At 38.5% G+C, this 19,138-nt stretch overlaps 1 protein-coding gene across 1 annotated transcript in view; it reads right to left on the bottom strand.

Moving 5' to 3' along the window:
• Positions 1-19,138, bottom strand: part of PRTG (protogenin) — a 101,441-nt gene that overhangs the window by 12,761 nt on the left and 69,542 nt on the right. Inside the window, exons 12-14 of the mRNA XM_066589967.1 lie at positions 4,501-4,596; positions 1,813-1,999; positions 1,348-1,475 (exon numbers count right to left, since the gene is read on the bottom strand). Of these exons, the coding sequence (XP_066446064.1) occupies positions 1,348-1,475; positions 1,813-1,999; positions 4,501-4,596 (411 nt within the window). The remainder of the gene's footprint in view (positions 1-1,347; positions 1,476-1,812; positions 2,000-4,500; positions 4,597-19,138) is intronic.

Below are 19,138 nucleotides of genomic sequence, written 5' to 3'. Positions count from 1 at the left end.
TGAGTGACTTTGACAATGGGCAGATTGTTAGTGCCCAAAGGTGGGGTGCCAGTATTTCTGAAACAGTCAGTCAAAGTTGTTGGCTGTTCCCAAACCACTATATCAAAAGTATACCAAGACCAGTTGAACAATGAACAGACATCTGACAGAAGATCACACAGCAGCAGTCCATAAGTGGTTTATCCTGGGAGCAAGCAACGGGTGGCACGTTTGTTATCTCAGCAACAACATGCCACAGTGGACTAACTGGCCCAGCAGTACAACAGCTTTGAAGTTATACAAATTTCTACAAAGACCATGGGGCGTACCTTGTGTCAACTGGAGTTCACTAGCTGTAGACTGACAAGGGTGCCTTGAGGACTCTGTGTCATCACCAACAACGCCTCGCATGGGCACAGGAAAGATGTCAATGGACCTAGGACAGATGGCAGTCCTGTTTCCTGCTGAACCATAATGATGTTTGGTCCACATCTGGTGTAAACAGCATGAAACCATATCCCATGAGTGCACCACTGGGATTTAACAGGTCGGGGAGTGTTTTGCTGGCATGGTCTAGGACCATTGATCATCATACCACAATCTTTGAATGGTGAACACTACAGAGACCTGTTAGCTGACCATTTATATCCACATCTTCAGAAAGTCATCACCAACCAGAGTGCAATCTTTCAACCAGACAATGCTCTGTGTCATCAAGCTCGGATCACTAGGGATTGGTTGGAGGAACATGACAATGAATTGCCGGAGCTGCCTTGGCCCCCAAACTCACCAGACTGTAACCCCATTGAACATGTTTGGGATATGCCAGAAAAGGCTGAGACATCTGCACCGACTGATCCATAAAATGTGCACCAACTGACGGAGCTGCTGCAGTGGGATTGAGCTACAGTTGAGTATGGAGGATGTTTGCCAACTTGTGGAATCTGTTCCTCAACATCTGAAAATTCTGATCACCCAAAAAGATGGATCAACCCATTATTAAATTACTGTTCAGCCGGGGAATATTCAGATTTCCTGTGATTTCCCTGACCGGCCACATGAAGACACAGGATGTGTCTGCAGACCTATAGTCCTTCTGTGGTTTGTGAGAGGTGCATATAGAAATAGCTTATTATCGTTATTGGGTTTATTATCATTAATTAATGGCAAAATGCCAAATTATTCTGTTCAGTGAAAGAGCTTTCTTCCCTTAAACATCCTGATCCACACACCACATAATAGTATTCAGCACTAATACTAATAACTGCTCTATGTCCATGCATCCAGCAGCCCAAGCTGCCTTTCTTTTAGAAGGCCTATGGGAGTGTTCACTACTCTCTAAGAGTAAATGGCTTCCATTATTCATACCTTCTGGAAGTGTGGAATGGTAAACCACAGGGCTCCAGGGACTTGACAACTGGTCTACATGCAGCCTCACAGCAAATTCATACTTGGTATTAACTTCAAGATCTTGAACTAATATATGAGGCTCAGACCTGTGGAAACAAAGAACAGAATACATATTGTTAGAACTGGTGGTAATGTGGAAAATCACATTACTAGACGGCTTCTACAATGTATGTTTGTATCACTTTATCATAAACTGTCATATAGCAATCATATTGGAGCGTCTGACCTCTCAACAGACAATATCAAGCAGATATCATATCACAAATCTAAGACATAGTTATATACTGTAGCATAAAGATTTTATTACAAAAAAATTAAGGCTGCACACTGTTTCCTCCATGTAGTTCTGGAGATAAATAGAACATATGCAGATTGTCTACTGGTAGCAGGCTACATAGACAAAGTTAGTGATACTGTACTTACGTTTGGAGGTAAAGCACTAAAGAAGCATTCTGCAAGCCCACAGGATTGCAGCGCACAGTATAGTTTATAGCTTGACCGGAGGAAAATGCAGGTCGCCCCCAGTATAAGTAGATGGAAGAAGAGCTGTTTGCTTTGGCATAGAGATGATGAGGCGGAGGAGGAGGGGGAACCATGTGATCAGGGATGGCTATTTAAGAAAAAAAATGAAAAATTATTTTTGTGTTAGATATAAGATAACTACCAAATTGGAGACTCTGAAATATTATCATTTTTAAATTCTTTTCATTTCCTAATTAAGCTATGACTGGTAAAGTAAGTAAGACGCTTTCTATTTGTACAGTAGCCGTTTGCTAGTATTGTTGTGGCTAGGGAAGTAGCTATACAGAAGACTACAATATGATAAATGCTGCAATGTTACTCAAAGTTTTGGAAAACGTAGTTGTGGCAAACATACGTGTTCAAACAATGCATCATTTCTATTGTCCCCCAAGCTGCTGACCTGATTTTTTCTTTTTCCTGGACAACTAATCTAAAAATCACAGACGGACAAAATTTTTTACAGACACATTAGTAAAGCATGAGTGATAAAAATTATAAGTAAAGGCCCATTTAGACACAATGATTATCACTCAAAAGCCATCTTTTGAGCGATAATCGTTGGGTGTAAATGTGCCCATCCTTCACTTTTCTGCTGAACAATGGATTTCAGTTCGGCATGAAATCCATCGTTCAGCAGTACAGCTGATAAGATGGACCGCACGTTGTGTTCTGCCCGGGAAGCGCTGATTACATTGTCTCAGCTGTCAGCCCTGCGGCAGAACAAAGGGAATGTATTCAGAGAACATCGGGTGATCTGTTCCCTGAATACAGCACCCAGCGGCTCACACACTACTAATTGGTACTAATAGGCATTAGTACCAAGTAGTAGTTTATGCAAAAATGATCTTTTCAGCGATCATCTTTGTGTCTAAATGCACCTTATCACACATGTATAGGTCGGATACTGACATGAAATCATCATCACCATTTCCTGGGAACTGTAAAGTGATAATAAATACAGCTATAATAACCAGGCTCAATAAATTTAATATTGCCCATCTCTAATATGGGATTCAGGTTTGGGCGTGGCAGCTAGCTAGAATATTAAAGGAAGTCTGTCACATGTATTTTGCATATCCAGCTTACGTATAATGTGCCACTAACCGATGAATCCATTGCTACTTTATCTTCCTCAGCACTGCAATTTCCTGAAAATGCATTTTTTTGCTCTTCTTGCTTGGTATGTAGATTAATTCTACAATGGCTGGCTCCCTTGCCTAACTGATCCAGGACTCATTCCTCCCTAAAGTTAACCACACCCTCAAGGCTGTTGCTTGACACTGAAGGAGATGTTAATCAACAGCCTGGAAGATGTGGTTACTGCTTGTAGTGGAGTGAGTCTCTAATAAAGTTTCTCAGTGAAACCATTCATCGAACAGTCAAAACGTAATTTTACATACCATGCAGGAAAGCACAAATAAATGTTTAATTTGCTTTTTTAAGAAAATGCAGCAAAGAGGAAGATAAGAAATTTAGTGTTGGTTTCATCTGTTAGTAAAGCTGGGTATGCAAAATGCATGTGACAGACTTCCTTTAAGAGGGACTGTCACTTTACTTATTTATTCAATGAAGTATACAAATGATCAGGGGACATCTTTTACATTTGGAGCAAAGCGGTTTTAAAGATTAATATAGGAAAGGGTTCTTTACAGTTAGAGTAGTTATACCAAGGAATGCCTTACCCCAAGAGGTAGTAATGGCAAAATAAGATAAAAGCAGGCTAAAATGCTTATTTAATGACAAATGAGATTGAGAGTTATAATGAATCCAGTACTGAATATGTCATTGTTCTGAAAAAGGTTGAACATGCTGGACATGTGTCCTTTTTAACCTATGTGACTATAGCATGCTTTTAGTGCAGCTTTAAGGCCATCTAATAAACATACCAACTAGTGTAAGGTTTCATCAGTTAGAAGCAGTTGTTATGCTACCGCAGATACGCCAATTATTGGCACAAAAAGAAGCCTAGATGGATTTTTGGCTTAAATCATACCAGTCAGTGCAGCTATGTTGTGTGCAGGCTCAGCATATCACATGCCTTCCCTTGGGTGCTATCTTTACAGCACTAGCTGATGAAAACCAGATCTACAGTACTGAGCTAAAGTTTTCGACAGGTGTGGGAATAATGCTGCAAAGTAAGAATTTTTTTTTTCAAAAATAGAAGGCATCTGATTGACTTCAACCCCAAACATAAAGCCAATGTCATTAACAACTATCTTCAGCGTAAAGAAGAAGGAGTCCTGAAAGTGATGATACGGAACCCACAGAGCCATCATCAAGTCTGATATTACATGGAGAGACAGAAGGATTTGAGTAAGCCTATATGCACAGATGTTCTTCGAGATGTTTGGAACAACCTCTGTGCCGAGTTTCTTCAAAAACTGCGTGTAAGTGTACCTAGAAGAACTGATGCTGTTTGAAGGTAAAGGGCATGCATACCAAATATAGTGATTTGATTTACATTTCTCTCTCGTTCATTCACTTTGCATTTTGTGATAATCACTTGTGTACACGCCCCCTAATAGATAGTAAATGATTTTGTGTATAATTTGGCATAACTTTCTTGTAAAGATATTTTAAGTTACTTACAAACACAAATCGGTGTGCTGACTGTTTGATCTGCTTGGTATCCTTCATCCATATTGTTATAAGCAAGCAACCTTACATGGTACTTTCTTCTGGGATCTAAGGGTTCAACAAATACAACGTAAGCATAAAAAACTAAAGTCATGAAGGACAATAAACACATCTATTTTAGAAAACTAATTATCATATTACTAATGTGGTAATTATAATCATAAAATACCGAATATCTGGTTGTTTTCACATTGCTGTATTTGAAGTCTATGATAATGTCAAAAGAAGAATTAGACTTTTGCTGTAATCTACTAGTTTTGAGGAAAATAATGCTGTTATCTACTGGTTTTGGAAAAAAATAATGCAGAATGGCATACAGGCTCCAAAGTGGGCATAAACAAGCCTTAGGTGTCATGCACATGGCAACTTGGAAACATAGAGGCACACTGCAATCCATGCAACTGCTCTCCACGGGCCACAGCTTGGTGCCTCAATGAGCTACCATACTCTCCTCTGGATACGTTTAGGAGAGAATACCGCGTGTGTTTCTGTGCATTGGCCCAAGATTATATAGAAGCTAACCCTGGGAAGCAGAATTCTAGGTTTTCATAAAAGATTACCCATTAATATCTTCACAATCACACCCAGTTATGCCATTGGTAAGATGATACATCATGAAGACAGCCATTCTTTACCCTCAGTCATAGCACACTCACTAATTATTTCTGTTACTACAGGTCTGTGTGTAGAAACTGAATAGTTATTAATCATGCTGCCTCCAACATTCATATGGAGTATTCTTAACCCACACTAAGACCAAAGTGTGGAGAACTATGTTTCCTTAACCTTTTGATGCCCATTTATCATCAGTATCTTATCTTTCCAAACAGCTGCATGACACAGATCACACCCCTGAGTTATTATTATGTCCCTGTGTCATTCCAAACTTCCTTGGAGATCTCTGCTGTATCTACACATCTTACGTATGACCACCTTAAGCATTTGGGTCTATAAGATAAGCATTTTTGAAATCTGTATTTAATCCATGTTTTGCAGACCGTAATATGACATTAATGAAACTCTATATGGTTATTCACGTGTTTTTTTCATGTGTTTAAAATATGCAGCATGCGATACTTTTGTCTGTTCTTGATTAAAAAGATGCCTATTATAGTCTACGGAAAGTGATGAAAATACAGATACATCCGTACTACATCCATATTTCATTAGCATTTGCAATTATTGGTACTATTTTTCAAAGGGTAAAAAAAAATATATCCATTTTTGCCAAGCAGAAAATAAAACCAAGTAAAGCAAATATGGAGGTAAATACAGAAGAAACACTGATGCAACTTCATCATCTGTAAGGCCGGGCTCACATGGCTATAAGCGTAAAACACTGTGTGGGTCACACAGTGTTTTACAGCTTTGGAACTAGCAGTAACCCAGCGTACTGCCACGTATGGCGGTAAAATTGTACTGCGCATGACAGCGTATCTTACGCACACTGTCTTGTGCAGTCCACTAGTTTGTTTTGTGTGTGTGTTTATATTTCCCGTGCATGTATACATTCTGACCATATGTAATGTAATTGTATATGGACGTGTATATACATGCTCCTAGAGAACAATGGACTCTATCTTGCGTATATACGCGGCAACATAGAATATGCTGCGTTCTTTTTCACGCTTGCGTATTGTTCAACTCCGAAATGCTAATGGGAACTGGAATTCCGTAAGGTAATGCAATTGATTGCCTGCGAGTTACCGTGTATCACAGAGGGAAAAGTGGTAATCATATGCCAGTGTGAGCCCGGCCTAACATGTTCACATTATGGATCCATATTACAGACGTATACGAGTATAAATACGCTGTCTGAAACAGGCGTAGAGAGTTGTCCAAAACAGGTTCATGAATATAATTTCCCACTGAGATATACTAAACATCTCAGCTTTTAATTCTCAGCCATGTATCAGGTATGTTCACAATGAATGTGATTGTTACAGACAATTATTCTGTTTTATTGGACAATTGTTTTTATTGGATGATCAGAATAATAAGATATTGTTTTTTCATGTTCAATCATAATCGCTACATCTAAAGGAAGCAATGGTTTCATTAATTCTCTGATCTTTAACAGACCGACCTGGTCTGTTTCGATGCCTATGCCATGTTGCACAGCAGTGTATCTCAATGGCTCCCTGTAAAAATCAATCCTTATTTATGAGTTCCAGTAGAGTGGCTCATCATTACCACAGGTTTAGTCAAGGTATCTGTGAAATGTAGAGCCGACCAGGGCCCTACTTATCTGAAGCCCCCTGTGTATATAACATTGATAGAAAACTGTAAATGGTTCACTGCTTGGTTTTCTGGACTCTCCTCTCAACAAGCAGCTCACTTGAAATTGAGGATGACAGCTGAAGGTAGATGAACAGAATACCAAATATCACACTTCTCTTTTAAAGCTCTCCCCTGGGGTGAGTAACAGTCATTTAGCAGAAGATAGAAAATAACAGATATGATTAATTTTAACATCAATGCACTTCAAAATGTCTCATCATCCTGTGACGTTTTAATTGGCTACATGACATCTTCAGAGCACAGGATCACTACGGAAAGTAAATAATAATAATGTGAGTTGTGTAGACATATATTATATGTGTGTGATATACAAACAACACCAATTCCAAAAAAGCTGGGATGCTGTGTAAAACGTTTGTACATGTAAAGAAAAAATGAATGAAATGGTTTGGAAATCTCATTTAACCATATTTCATTCCCGATAGAATACATAACAGAAGGTGAAAGTGATACATTCCTGTTTCATTTAAAAAAATAAATAATTTAGAAATTGATAGAAGCAACCCATCTCCAAACAGTTGGGGCAGAGCCATCTTTATCATTTTGTGTAGCATCTAGAGTTGAGCGAACATACTCTGCCGAGCTTGATGCTCGTTCGAGTATTAGCGTACATGATGGTGCTCGTTACTCAAACGAGCATCAAGCCATGTTCGACCATGCCCCATTTTTTGGCTCCTCCCCGCTGTGACGTGCCTGTTTTGGCCCCTCCCCCCTCGTCTGGCAAGCAGGGGAGAGAGAGAGAACCACAAAAAAAATAAAATAAGCTCGGCACCCGGCGTCCCACATACAAAAATGCTCGAGTCTCCCATTGTAGTCAATGGGGTTCATTACTCAAGTAGAGCTCTCAAATTTTACGAAAAGCTCGACTCCAATAACACGGACTCGAGCATTTGGGTGCTCGCTCATCTCTAGTAGCATCCCCTCTTCTTTTTACAACAGTCTGTAGATGTCTGTGAAGTGAGGAGACAAATTGCTGGAGTTTTGGGAGAACGTTGTCCCATAATCATCTGATACAGTATTCTAGCTGCTCAACAGTCCTGGTTCCTCTTCTTTACAGGATTTTTCACTTCATAATGCGCCAAATGTTTTCTGTTGGTGAAAGGTCTGGACCGCCCGCAGCACCTAGACTCTTCTTCTGTGAAGCCATGCTGTTATGATGAGTGCATTATGTGATTAAGCATTATCTTAATATGCAAGACTGAAAGCTGAAATATGCAAGGCCTTTCCTGAAAGAGACATTGTCTGGATGGGAGAATATGTTGTTCTTAAACCTCTGTATACTGTTCAGCATTCATAGTGCCTTTCAAGATGCGTAAGCTGCTCGTGCCACTGGCCAATGTTTCCCAACTTCAGTCCTCAAGGCACTCCAATAGGTCATATAGTAAGAATACCTGTAGCACTGACAAAAATTACATCACCTGTACAATACTAATGAAATCCTGAAAATATGACCTGTTGTGGTGCCTTGAGGACTGAGGTTGGGAAACTCTACCATAAGCACTAATGCAACCCCATACCATCAGAGATGCAAGCTTTTGAACTGTGCACTGATAACAAGGTGGATGGTCCCTCTTCTCTTCAGTTAGCAGAACATGACGTTTTAATTTATCTGCTTCAGTCCATTATAAATAAGCTTTGGCCCAGAGAAAGCATCAGGGTTTCTGGATTGTGTTGATATATGGCTTTTACTTTCTATGATACAGCTTTAACTTGCATTTGTAGATTGCACAGCAAATTGTGCTCACAATGATTTCTGGAAGTATTCTTGAGCCCATGTAGTGATTTGAATTACAGAATCATGCCTGTGTTTAATGCAGTGCTGTCTGATGGCCTATAGATCTCAAGCATCAAATATGGTTTTGTACATGAATTTCCCCAGATTCTCTGAATCATTTGATGATATTGTGTACTGTAGATGGTGGGATATTCAAAGATTACGCAATTTTACACTCTTTGTTAAAAAAAAATAAAGCACCTAGGAGTTGTCATTTTGCTGCAAAATTCAGCATGCAGCTATATCTCAGGCAGATATGCAAATCATTAGTTGGGGTGTGATTAGATGAACGGTCTTGCCACCTGAGGTCCTAAAAGTGGTTCCACTGTTGGCTTATAAAAAGGCTCTCAGAGGCTACTTGTGTGTAATGACCTCTTTTTCCGCTTGTGTAGAGCTTGTTGACCACTACACATATCTCTATGGTGCAATTGAAGAGATTTCGCCCAGTCTGAGAGGACGCACTTTATTGGGATGGGAGAAGACTGGATGGTTGTATTGTCGAATTGACCACCACCTGAGCAATTTTGACTAGACTGTTAGGATGTGTTGGGTCCAGTGGATGCATGAGAGCACATAGACAAGGAGACCAGGCTAAAAATGCCCAGACCATCAGTAGAGGATTGTCTGATTATCCGACAATTGTATGCCATCAATACAGGCCCCTGTATCTGTTGGAACCATTTTCACGTGCTTGGCTAAAGGACATTTGCTTTTATGGCGACCATTATGTGTAATGACTTTGACACCCACCCACAGTCACCTCTGTTTCCAGTGGTGTTGTAAATGACAAAACTGGACTGCTACGGAGTGGAACCAGGTTGACTTCAGAGATGAATCCAGGTTTCCTTTGGGCACACATGACAGCCATGTTCATGTCTACAGACCTAAAAGGGAGTGCCTGAATCCTGCCTTTGCCATAGAGTGGCACACTGCCTCCACTGCTAGTATGATGGTCTGGGGGGCCATCACATACAATAGTCGGTCACCCCTAGTAGTGGTATGAGGGACAATGACAGCTCAGTGATATGTTCAGGACATTCTGCAGCACATGTGTTGCCTCTCATGGTGGCTTCCAAGAAGCATTTTCCAGAAAGATTATGTTTAGCCGCACACAACAAGGGGGTTACATGAATGTTTCCACAACATTGTCATACTTCAGTGGCCTGCCTGGTCATTAAGATTTATCTTTAGAACATGCATGGGACCATCTGGGATGCCAGCTATGACAGCCTATGAGTTTGCATAATCCAGAGACTGAGTTACAGTAAATGTGGACCGATATGCTGCAGGATACCATACGGAACCTGTATACCTGCATGCCTGCCGTATCACATATTGCATCCAAGCTAGAGGCGGCCCAACAGGGTACTAGAGCCCACTTTCATGTGTTCATTTTTCTGCAATAATCTATCCTCTGATTGCAATCACTTACTTTTACCAATATTACAATCATACATATAAAGTTTCATTCAAATAAGACAACTTCTTCTATGTGTTTGATTGTTTTTGACAATGAGTGTATATTGTGTATTTATTGTATATATTCTATACATTTCTGATTGACTATAGCCTAGATTCTCTTCCAAGGAATTGTCTGTCAAATGAGGTTTCTAGAAAGGAAGACAAGGTGGGCAGCTCACACAATCTTTAGGTACATGGCTACCACCAGATGTCACTGCATACACACGGTCTAAAGGACATTTAGTCTGCTGTTCAGTCACAATGTTCATGAGAAGGAGTAGGATATTCAAGAGTCAATTATTAATAATGCTATTAAAACACTTACCCTTACTGCAATAAACAGTTACGCCAGCTTGAGAGTCAATGAATATTAAATGCTTCCAAAAATGTTGCTTGGAATAAAGCAATTAGCAATGCTGTAATATTAATGTATCTCATGTACCTCTTGAGTAAAGGTCCGTTTTCGGCATGCAGAAAAGCAATTTTTAATTTTATGCATCACTGCCGCTTCAATAACTGGAGGGAGTTAAGGATGTCCTGGACAAATCTATATTTATATATGATACTTTATTCGGCCGATTCTCTATTCATAAAGTGCTGTCCTTTTCAGCAGACTGGAAATGTACAATGTCTTGCGATACAAATAAGATTCTATAAGTGATTTCATTCAATTATTTTTTTCTTTACATCTCTCCCTGTTACTAGGAAAAGTAGCAGGCCCTTTAGTGAATAATATAAAGCTGGCTTCATTTCCAAGTAGCCTGTGTTTAAAAGCGCATATAGCAGTAAGGTTTTTTAAATAATGATGCATATTTGCTAAACTAATATACATGGAAGAAAATAGGCACTTCTTCACCTTGTAATGTGAACCAAGCTATGACTAAATATTTCATATGAACGTCCAACATCTTTTATGATATTATTATTTTGCCTAGTGGTCTAGAGGATCCTGGCATGTTATAGTTAACTATGACTTTCAACACAAATGGAAATAAGATGATTGATTTCACTTCTGATGTGTAGTTAAAGGTCTGAAGAAGCACATAGTGTACTGTTATGCTTCATATGGTCCCAATGCAACAAATCAAGTTCTAAAATGTCCCTACAGAGAATATGAACTGTAAAGCACCACTATAAAAACTTTAGCAGTCAAATGTGGAATTTCTTTTTTTTCAACAGAATTTTGCAAGATTTACCTCCCATTCCATAAAACGGGTCCTTGGACGCTAACCTAGAATATATATCTAACTTCTAGAAGTGTACTGATACTTAACTTTTATTTAATTGTTGAACTTTAATAGAAATTGAAGAGTTGAACTGAGGTGCTGAGGTTAGATGCATGGTGTGGTCAAATGCACATTTTTTTACAAGCTCTTTTGTATTGTGCAGTTTTTGTATGTCTTACCAACCCATTGTTTCTCTAGGGTCTGGTTGGAAAGCTCATTGGTCCTGATTTCTAGGGTGAGTGCACTGCCCTCAAGACCAACCTCTCAATACAATAAAGTCTACATCATCACTCAGCCAAAGGGGCAGCAGTATGGGCCATTGTGACATCTGGGTCAAGACCTTTGCCATAAAACCTGGGGATGACCAAAGTGTGCTTGGAACAATTGATGTGCAGAGCAACTGATATAGGGGGATGGGTGAGAAAACTGAAACACTGCTAGCTTCAAAATGTAAATGATAAAAAAGAACAGAAAAAGAAAAACAGCAAAATATAAAGCCGAGTTAAGTCTTGGAAATGAAATACCATAGACAGCAGAATGAAAAGTCTGCATATAGTATTATCCTTTACTACCATTGGCAGAAAGGTCTCAATATAGCATAACATTTTCTATATATTGTACAGGTAATAACTAGGAAATAGTCATGCTCTTTGTGTACTCTAACCTCAGATTACCCCTAAGGGTCCGTTTACAAGTTTTCTATCATATAAGCTAATTACTTTCCAAGTATTTTACCAACTAAAAACATGGAAGATGTGAGAAATGCGCAGGACCTAAGTATTCATAGGTTCATGTTGTGTATTAGACAATGTACAATTATTGCACCTCTCTAGCTCACATTTTACCTCCCAACTGCTAAAGGAGAACCTTATGCAGAACAGATCAATGTACTCTCAGGTCTGTGTTTGTAATAGGGAACTGTGTCTAGTGGTTGCTCTAATATATTGTACAAGCCTGAGGCACATACAAAGAAACAAAATGAGTTAGTTTTCTGATTTAGTAACATAATCCAACTCCCAACGCACCATCAACCCAACATCACAATATTCTGAAAGGTCAAATGCAGGATAAAATGTCTTTTATTTGTAGGCCCATTTATATACTATGATATTAAAAGCTAAAATTGCTAGCCCAAAAGCACATATACCTCTATGCATTAGCAGAACAACTGTAAATGTATGACTGCTATGTGAAGTGTGACTTGTGCTGCATATACTGATACTAATGTATACCATATTACAGCTATAAAGGTGAAAATATTTGCTGGTGACCTACAACACCTCTATACATTTTTCAACTTTTTTAGACATTTGTTTATAAAGCTCAAAGAAATGTCTCAAGCTACAAAATACTTTTTACCTGACAAAACTTTTTTTGTATTAAGACATCGGAGGTCTTTCTTTTTTTGTTGAAAACAAGCAGTGTCATAAAGTAATTGAGGGAAAATGTACTTTTTTGAGATCTTCAATTTAACCCATTGCACATTACAAGCTAAATTAAGATTTTAAAACCTAGAGATAGTTACACCCAAAGCTATATTTCTTCTCGTCTCATCATAAGAGGAGTATTGCAGGCTTTAACTGTTGATGGCCTATCCTCAGGATAAATCATAAATAATTGATTGGCAGGGATCCTCTGCTCAATCAGCCGATCCTCCGACCCGCTGTCATTGCAGTGGGGCCAGACGTCATCATCAGTGGTCATAGCCAGAAGTGTAATAGGTAGCTTCAGAAGTGTAATAGGTGCTTCACTTGAACTCAATGGGAGCGATGCCTCCTACTACAAATCCAGCTCCTCGCTGCAGCCAGAGCAGGAAGTGCAATAAGAGGCATTGCTCCCATTAATTTCCATGGGAGTAAAGCCTCTTATTACACTTTTGACCTAACCATGGACAACAACATCTGGCACTAATAGCCGGCTGGAGGATCAGCTGAAGGACAGGGATGCTCATTGGTGGATTCCTACCAATCAACTATTGATGACCTACCCTGAGGATAGGTGGTCAATACTAAAAGCTTTAACTTTCTGATGATGTCAAAGCGCAGTATCTAGTACAGTGAAAAAACTAAACTTTTTGTTATACTATTAACAAATATTATTTGATCTACATCACCCTACACAATTGGCTTGCAGGCGGCATTTGACGTCTTGGTCTACAATACATGGTGAATTACCTAATCTTTTATTTGGACCAATAATAAAATACAAAGTACAAATTAGAAAAGTGTTACTTTACCTCTGTAAAAATTCCAATTCTACACTCTTCCTCATCAAATGCCAAAAAACACACTTTCATTCAACATATTTTTGATGCAGAAAAACATAATTATTGATGCTTTCAGAGATGATTAAAAGAGATAAACACGACCATTGATTTATTAGAGCTGATTTACTAACCCTCCACTATTGCTATGTTACACGATCGTGACATTGTACTAAAGTATGTAATTATGCTCTTGGAAAACCTGACTTCTAAGAAACAGGAGACATTTTGGTCTTGAGCTGTAATTTTCTAACCCATCCGTTTCTTAACAAGATACTTACATGGATATTATGCTACCGGTAAATATTTTTAGAGAATATTACATGTAAGGAATATATGGGTAAGAATGGATAACAGTAGCTAACATGTAGTCAGTCAGTGGACGGTACAGCCATTAGTAGACGGTACACTTACTGATGATGATGCAGAATATCATTGTATGAAAAGCTACTGACTTTTTCATATTTATAGATTGCCTTTCATTACATTATTAAGATAAAGATGATAAAAATACAAAAATTGTAGTTATGATAATTAACAACTTACTGATAACGATATAAAGAATGTATGCAGCCCATTAGTCTAATGTAAATTATTAGCACTATAAGCAGGCAGTAATTTACAAGTGGTTGATGGGCGTTCAATAAAACGTAATCCAAAAGTGAATGATTTGGGTGGATTTTTGCTTCCGGCTGTGTTGACACTTTGCAACTACCACACAGCCCATATATGGCTACTAAGTGGTTCAAACCGTATCACATGATAGTCAGTATGATTTTCAAATTAAGCACAGCTAAAATCAGTTTTATAGTAAATGCCTGAGTAATTCTATAACTAATACCTGCAATATGCATGATCATCTACTATCAAATTGCTTTTTCTTGTGCTTTTATTTCAGCCGTTGAGAACATTTCAGTTTTGGACGAACAGAGTTCATTCTACTTTAAATGGCTATATCTCTGATTCTGGTGTCATTTTAAAGCGAATATTCTAGGCTTAAACATGATACCTAATGCATGTCAGTAGCCCTTGCAGAACCGGAGCTACAGCCATTTCAAATGGGTCAGAGATACTGAATTTACAGCTGTCATTTTAATCAGTGTATGTAGAGGAGAGAGAGAGGGAGGCGGGGAGGGGGGAACAGCTCACAGAAGAGAAGACCTGTGATTCTTCTTTATATCTCCCTGTCCCAGAGAAGGGTGACATGAATTTCTGATCATGTTATCAACTCCTCCATTAATCAGAGAGCATATTTGCTCTCTAATTGTTACACATTGAGGTTTTCCCATAAAAGAAGTGAAACAATGAGAACTTGGTCATCTATTCACTCCTCTACACAGTTTAACAATCCAGATGCTGCAGTCATTGCTGCATCTAAACATTTTTACCGAAAAAAATATAAAAGCTTTTTTCCCCTTACACAACGTTTTAAATATTGGAAAACTAAAAAGAACAAAAACCAAAAAACTGCACATAAGTGGTATCGCCACATCTACACGTACTATAAAATATTACATTTATCCAACATGGAAAAATTCTGCAAAAAAAAAGGCAAAATACCAATAAAAACTACATGCTGTCCCACAAAAAACAAGCCTAATACAGGTCTATCAACTGAAAAATAAAAATGCTCTTTGTCCTAAAATGTAGGGTCACACAATAAGTATTTTTGTAATTAAAAAAAAGTGTTTATATTGCGCAAAAGTGGTAAAACATAATATATCCCCCCTGAAATTGGTTTCTATGAAAACTAGGACTTGTCTCACAAAGTAAAAAGTGTCATACAACTAAACTGACAATAAAATAAAGACGTTATGGAATATACAGATGCCAGGCATTATGGGTCTGTTCACATCATGTTTTTAATGTATATTTAGTGTATATGTTAAAAGCAAATGAAAAAGTATATAACCGTACACAATGTTAGATAGCTAATTGTTATGTCAACAGCCCCTTAGAGCTCTAAACACTTTACCTTCATCTAGATTGCGTGTTTTTGAACTGATACCTTTCTTGCTGGTTTCTGCAGAGTTGTGCATAAATATTGTTGCAACAATGTTCAATTTACAGCACAAAATGTTAACTATTGCATTTTCTATAAATTCGCCGTTACTGCTATTCTTCAAAATTGTGGTGAAAAATAAAAAATGTCAGGAAGAAGTTCAAATGAATGCAAGTCAGATCCTACAGTTGTAGGTGCCTGGCTGCTGGCAACTAGTGAATATTTATGATTATTCTCTGATTTCCTGAGGTTTCTTACAATACGTTTTTTTTCCCTTGGGGGCATGACATCAGGAAGACAAATGCCACAGCAATTAGTTAATATTATATTACTACAGCAGCCAAAGTAAATTCTCATCATCATTATGTTAATCTCCAGTTTGTTCTCGATGGTTCCCATGTAACTCAAAGAATCGGGTCTTCTAAGACTCTTTTTCAGAATATGTTTTGCTTTCCAGGATCTCAATGGAGCGGCAGATGCTGCCATTACAGCAGCTTACACAGGTACAATCAGCAGCTGCCACTGCATTTGTAATGAACTGACCTTCTAAGTATGTCTGAGAGCAATTGATCTAGTATTTCTAAGTTTTACCAACTACTGTGTGAAATGAATGTCTTTTTTTGCGGTTTTAAGCACGCCAATATTTTGGTGTTATAATAAAGAAGCATATGGACACATCATCATTGATGTTGTACATTTTTTTGTAAATCGGTGCTTATTGAGAACATACCCATGAGCATTAGTAATAAATGTAGCATACATAGTATTCTATATAAGGCTTGTACTGTATAAGGAGGTATGTGTATTTTTGACTAAAGGCATAAAAAACAGATGCAAATCATATGTAAATCAACACAAATCCACTTTATCTCAAATTCTAACCCGGCAGATAGACTGGTCCTTGTTCATATGCAGACAATGCATGTATGTAACTTCAGTTCGAACTTAAAACAAGCAATATATTCTTAGAAGAAAAAATATATTTTTTCAACATGGTAGATTTATTCCAAATTGCATTCAAACAGGGTCATGTATCAGGAGCGTCATCTATGAATCTGCAACATATTTGTGAATATATCGTACTACTTATTATAAATGTGCTGCAATATCAAGTACAGGTAATTCAGTACATTTTGACTGCAATATTTCCTGATGTACTTGCACAATTTCGTGCCATAGTCAGATTTGATATTTGACTCATACTGATATGTGACAAAACACACATTGGTATTTTTGAGGCTGCTTTCACACACGGCCAATTGTCACAAGTCCTGCGCGAATACGAACCCCATTCTTTTTAATGGAGTCATATATGTTTTTCTGTACCTCATCGCTGTGTGGGGGAAAAATTGTGGCTTGCTCTATATTTTTTGCATTCCTTGGAACGCATTGCCCCTTGATTTCAATGAGACATTAAATTCATTGCATGGTTCTTGCATGCCGTGCAATGTGCATGCGAGATTTCCCATTGAAATCAATGGGAAACACTTCCGATACTCTATCGCGTGAGAGGACCGCAATTTGACAGATGTAAGCAAGGTGTTTTTGCTTGAAAATCACCTCGCATCCATAAGTAAGACAGAGGTTACTGAGCGTGATATCCATTTGGCCGTATGTAGGTAGCCTGAGAGTCATAAATGATCAAACATGATCAGCACACAATTCCATATACACACTGATAATGAATGGAAAAAAAATAATAACATAAAAGTCATCTTCTTGGATGTCTTTTGGATGTTAATCTTTTTTGCAAGATTTTCATACAATCTTCTGTCTAGCTTTTCAGTCATTTTTTTATTTAATGTGTATGAGTAGCTTTAATGCTTATAGCTTTCAGCATTCCTCCCAACCCCACCATACACAAGCACGTTCAGCCCGGCTAAATGTTCGTGTGTTCTGAATCAGGTAAGGGGGGAGCCACGGCCGGGCACCCTCAGCAGTGACACATCTCCACTGAGGACAAGGGGGAGGATACTGAAATTCAACATCCAACTCAATCCAGTTCCCCCTAGTAATAGCATCACAGTTACACTTAACATTGCAATATTCCTTAGCATGTCACACTATTCGGTGACAAGGTCCACTGAATATATATAATATACTTTTTGGATATATCTATTGCCTCTCAATGCTTTGCATGTTTGTTAAACAAACCTATTTTCAACTGTTATGGGCAGAGCCTCATGTCCGCGGGATGCGCAGATTTTTCATGCGGATTTCTGCAGCAGATGCGAGTCATCATTAAATTGATTTTTTTATTGATTGCAGGTGATCGCAGATTGCGTTTTTCCCCCACACGGATGTACGTGGAACCTCCCAGTCTTTTCCCCACCTCCCTACTTGATTTCAACTTTCAAATTCGCAGTGAATCCGCAAGTGTGTTTGCGGATGCACTGCGGATTCTAAGCTCTTCTAGAGATAAATGGAGCACATCTGCGATAAAATGGAGCATGCTACGATTTATTATCCGCGCATGGCATTCGCAACTCAAATAAAAACAAATCCTCAGGTGTTAAATTAAGTGTGGACACCCAATGCTTCCCTATGGACGACTTGATTTGTGGATCTCGCGCACGGATCCAGCAAATCAAAACCGCCCATGCACATTGGGCCTTAGATTATGAAATTATTTCTTGTTGATAGCTTATATTATGATCCATACCTGTTGCAGATAAAACCGCTTTGGATTTCACTTATGCTTCTCAATTCAAGAGGAACCACATGACATAACATTTCCTTTTCATGCATTTCTTTATTGTATATAACATGCCAACAGACTTGCTATATTTTTAGTGATATTCATCTTTTATTCTCTACAATGAAAAATTGGACCTAACTAAAAAGAAATATAACCCTGCAGATCAAATTCATTGGAGGAGTCAGCATCAAGCCTGAACTAATGTGAGAAAATATGAATGACCATTGGTGGATACTGCTGTAATCATGCAACTTGGCTTATAATTATTTAATATCTCTAAGCAGTTCTTAAAAATGTGTACCTTTTCAGACAACCCTTCTCAAACTCAGTTTATGACATGTATACTTAGTGTCAATGGGGACATCCTTTATTAGCGGACAAGCTGATATGAAACTGATGAAGTACAATGATGTGTTTTCCATCATATGACAGCATGACTGAAAGAATGAGCTGCCTACAATGGGGACCCCGGGACCAGAGGTTGCAGCTCACAGCAAAGATAAATGGAGCCAAGGCTTAAACGGAACCTGTCACTGAGTTCATGCTACCCGTGCCTCTATGTAAGTGTTATTCTGAGCCGCTGTGGTGTTTCAGAATAAACACACCTTGAAGTTTGTATGTTATATTTGGGAATGGAACTCTCGAGTCAAAGAGACATGGTGCACCAGCTTCTCCCTGCCCACAGCAGCATGTTGATTGACAGCACTCTCCCTATACACAAGCAGGGAGAGAGCTGTCATTCTTCATGCTATGAGCAGGGCGAGCCCAATTCAGCCCGCCTCTTTGACTTGAGAGCTCCATTCCTAAGTTTGCAAAATCCAAAGTGAGTTTATTGTGAAATTCCGAAACGTTTCAGAATAACTCT

This window comes from Eleutherodactylus coqui, chromosome 2, assembly GCF_035609145.1.
Source record: "Eleutherodactylus coqui strain aEleCoq1 chromosome 2, aEleCoq1.hap1, whole genome shotgun sequence".
NCBI classification, from domain to species: domain Eukaryota; kingdom Metazoa; phylum Chordata; class Amphibia; order Anura; family Eleutherodactylidae; genus Eleutherodactylus; species Eleutherodactylus coqui.
The sequence above is the reverse complement of the archived record's forward strand: the minus strand, read 5'-3'. Positions and strand labels throughout refer to the sequence as shown.